At 27.7% G+C, this 4,194-nt stretch overlaps 1 protein-coding gene across 1 annotated transcript; it reads right to left on the bottom strand.

Annotated features, from left to right (window-relative positions):
- Window positions 1-776: 776 nt before the first annotated feature.
- Window positions 777-1,277, bottom strand: LOC129615567 (uncharacterized). Its single transcript, XM_055530821.1, has one exon. It carries the CDS (start codon window positions 1,275-1,277, stop codon window positions 777-779), a length of 501 nt encoding a protein of 166 aa, XP_055386796.1.
- Between the last annotated feature and the right edge of the window lie 2,917 nt (window positions 1,278-4,194).

Raw genomic sequence — 4,194 nt, 5'->3', positions numbered from 1 at the left:
AAAATAACAAAAATAAAAAAATATTATAAATAATAAAATTTCTATGAAAACACGGTACATGCTCGTTTCAACTCAACACAATAGCATGCCCGAACAAAAGGAAAAGAAAAAAAAAAAACAAAAAACTATTGCTTCTAAGAAAAAAGCATTTGTTTTGTAAATTGCATAATTCGAGGAAAACATCAACAGTTGAAAGCTTCTTGAAGTGTAAATAATTGTCGAACAAAATAAAGAATTCTATAAAAAGAAAACAAAAGCATATTACAATATCTACATACATACATGTATGTGTACATAAATTTAAGATATGTGTGAAAAAACTAGATGGTAACAGGTTTCTTCCTTTTTATTTATTTATGGTTCCATAGCTTATAAAAAATATAAAACTATACAATAACATTTAAAATATGCTTTAAGCAATGTAAGACTTCTTTCAACTACATATTTTGTTTACAAAATCTCGAAAATACGTTACTGTTACCACTTATGCCATTGATAAATAGAAAATTGTTGATCTTGTCACCACCTAACCGGGAAAATAGAGTCTCCCATGTTATTTCTGACAATGTGTCGCGTGACTCCTTATTTTTTCACTGCAAAATTATTTTCAAATAAAAATTGTAGAGCCCAAGATTGTAGAGCTTCTTTAAATTAAAAAATTTTATTTAAAAGTTCCCATAAAGTAGAAAAAATTCTTTAAACTTAAAATATTTTAACTTTTTTTTCCTGATAGATTTGTTAATATTTTTTTTTTGTATGAAATATTAAAGCTAATATTACGAGTAATGATGAACCCATGTTTCATCCATTGTTATAAATCGACGCAAAAATTCGGTCTTATTTTTAGTAAACATGGCCAAACAGTTCATTGGAACATCCTCACGATGTTGTTTGTGGTCGATTATGAGTAAACGTGGCACCCATCTTGAGCAAAGCTTTTTCATGTCCAAATTTTCGGTCAATATCCGATGTACAGCACTTTTTGACAAGTCTACTATATCAGCTAACTCCTGCACTTTCAATTGATGGTCGTCTAGTATAATTTTGTGGATTTTTTTAACCGTTTTTGGCGTGGTGACCTCATATGATCGACCAGTGCGATGTTCATCTTCACAGCTTGTACGGCCACGTTTAAACTGCGCTACCCAATTTTTAATCATTGTATATAAGGGAGCAGACTCTCCTATTGTAGAATCTAGTTCACTTTTGATACCGGCTGGACTAAGACCTTTCAAATAAAAATATTGAATGGCATAACGATGACCAATTTTATCCATATTTAAAATTTTACTGAAAAGCTTCACTATTAATAGTCGGTAAACTGAAAAGGAAAAAAAAAAAGTTGTGTGACAGTTAATCCTTAAAATGATAGGGCTTTCTGCCAGGCTTATTTTTTTTTTCAAAATTTTTGTGTTTTCTTGGTTAGGCTACTTAATTCTTGGACAGTCCTCGTACATGGCATTTTAATATTTAGACGTTATGTCATTTAATTTAATTAAGTCTTTAATTAAATTTTTAATAATGAAGAAGAAAATGCTGTGAACTCTTTTATGTCAAAAAGGAGCAAAATGTCAGATTTCATATAGGGTACACACAATTAAATGGAAATGGCCCAGAATCAATTACCGCCGGCGTTGACATTACCTAAATTCCTATTTTATTACTGGCGGTTTTTTCTTTGACATTATCTATTTCAATGTGTATATGACATTGCCATGTATGCGAAATACTGTACAGTTGATTTTGTCATTCCACTCCTGTTCTTGGCTAACAACGGAAATCGTTGCCGCTAACCGGAAAAATTTTTATTTTATTTGGACAATTTAGTATAAATACAACCAAAAAATTGCATACAATCGTAGGTACGCCATCTGATTCAGAAACCAGTCTTTTCTTAAGCAAACTTACAATGCAGTGATAATTTTTACACAATATTGTATTTAATACACATTTACACTTGTATGTGAATAAGTATAGTCGTTTACAAAAATTTAATACCTACGCAACTCTGAAATTTTAACTCGAACTACCTATTATTCAGTTCACGTAATTGAAAAGAATATTTATAAGTAGAAATTTCAAAAAACAAAAAAAAATATTTAATTGCGTTAAAATGGTGATGTGTCATTGTCACATTTTTAATATTCTAATTTTTTTTTTTCAATACAGGAAAAAATTACGTCAGAAAAGTGTAAAATAAAAGTAAAACCAAAAAATTGTGTAGTTTGATGATTTTCTAATTATTCTCATAAATCGTAAATGAGTTTAACAAAATAAAATGATGAATAAGGTATAATATCTAGATGTATACAAAGAGCAGTGTCAAAAAATTAAAAAAGAAGAAAAAACGACTATAATAGAAAAAAAAATTTCTAAAAATTCGTTTTTAATGACGCACATCTTTTCACCCACCTGAAATTATCAAATTTTTGGAATAATTGCTTTCAGAAGACTTCTTTTAATTTTTTTTGCCAACCACATTGCATTCAATAATAGCAAATTTTGTGATGGCACCAAGTTTCCGATGTCAAGTGTTCGGTCTGAACGCACTTTTCCATAGTACAGAAACGTAAATAAAACTATTTTTAGAATGATGTTGGTCTCCAGGTTAGTGTGTACACGCGTCTATCTCAATTTCGGCAGAACTCATTTTGGTGAAATTTTATATGTGGGTTTTTTTTTTTTACTATTGCACGGATTTATCAACTTTTGGGATATGTCAGAACTCGGGAACTGCAGTTTTTTGTAAGCGATAAAGAGAAGTTATCAATCAATTTCCGTGAAGTGTAAGATATCAATTGGGAGTGCTAAAAGAATAAATTTTTTCGAAAGATCAGGGCTCGGAAACAGGGCTGAAAATTTCTTGAAATTTGATATTTGAGTTCTGGTTATTACCGTTAAATTAACTGGTGATCATTTTTGGGTATTTGGATGGCACAAAGCAAATTTTTACTAAGTGTCAAATTTTTTTTTTCTGCAAATTATTAAGATCATGTCAAATGTTAACTTTTTATACTATTAAAAAAATTTATTAATTAGAAAGTACTGGAAAGTCATTCCTTGCTCATGGTATTATAAGAAACAATCAACTGTGGCGATGTTATTCTGCTAATTTTACACGCTACTTACAATTACACACTTTCTACAAGTATAACAATGACATTATATTTTTTTATCAATGCAGCCAAACTACTGTGACAATGTGAAATATTTACAAATATATTCGTATTAAACGACATAATTAAATTTGTTATAGAAAATAAGAAATTCAAAATTTCTCAAAGAAAATTATTTAATTAAATTCATTCAAAAATCATATGTTCCATGCAAAAATTCCATCTAGAAAATTCACAAATTAATTTAAGCATATACCAAATATTTTAATTTAATTAATGCTATATGAATAAATTTAAAGATAATAGCTTTTATTCAATAATAAAATTTATTATAATTAATATAATTTTTAAAATTTTAAAGGAAGCGAAAGAAAATTAGAAATTTTTCATTTGCATTCAGTGTGACTAAATGTACACAACTTGTTTAGTTGCAGAAAATTCAGAGAGCGGCCTACATTGAAATACAATAAAAACATTTTTCTCTTAAAATACAATATTAATCCGATATAAATTTGAGCTGGAGTCATGAATGTCAGGAAACCAACAATATAAAAATAATAGGGAATATTTGTAAAATTGGAAAAAATTATTTTAAAAGCATCCAGCATACTAAAAACAAAATATTTGGAATAAGATAAAATATTCCTGTACATATATGTATATATGTAAATAGAAATTATAATACGCGGTACGTGTAAGTAAATTTAATAGCGAAATTTGGGTTTGGTTTTTTTATAAGGACATTTTCAATTTCTGTTTTTGTTTTCGTTTTTCTCAATTATTTTTTATTTTCTAATGTTAATGATGAAATAAAAGAAAAAAAAAAATTTTATGTAGGTGTGGTTGGTATACAGGAGAAATTCCGTTATTATATTGAACATAAAGAATAAAAATTACAACAGCTATTTGGTTTTCTTCTTCTTCTTTTTCTTCTTCTTCTTCTTCTTCTTTTGTTTGTATTTATTTCTATTACGAAAATTCAGTTAAAATTTATGAAAATTAAAAAAAAAACAACAGAAAAATTATGATAAATTCAGAAACAGACACGCATAACCATTATATACATAATTATAGTAAA

The sequence above is a fragment of the Condylostylus longicornis genome, unplaced genomic scaffold, assembly GCF_029603195.1.
Source record: "Condylostylus longicornis isolate FDR11 unplaced genomic scaffold, ASM2960319v2 ptg000137l, whole genome shotgun sequence".
NCBI classification, from domain to species: domain Eukaryota; kingdom Metazoa; phylum Arthropoda; class Insecta; order Diptera; family Dolichopodidae; genus Condylostylus; species Condylostylus longicornis.
Note: the sequence above shows the minus strand (reverse complement) of the source record. Positions and strands in the feature narration are given on the sequence as shown.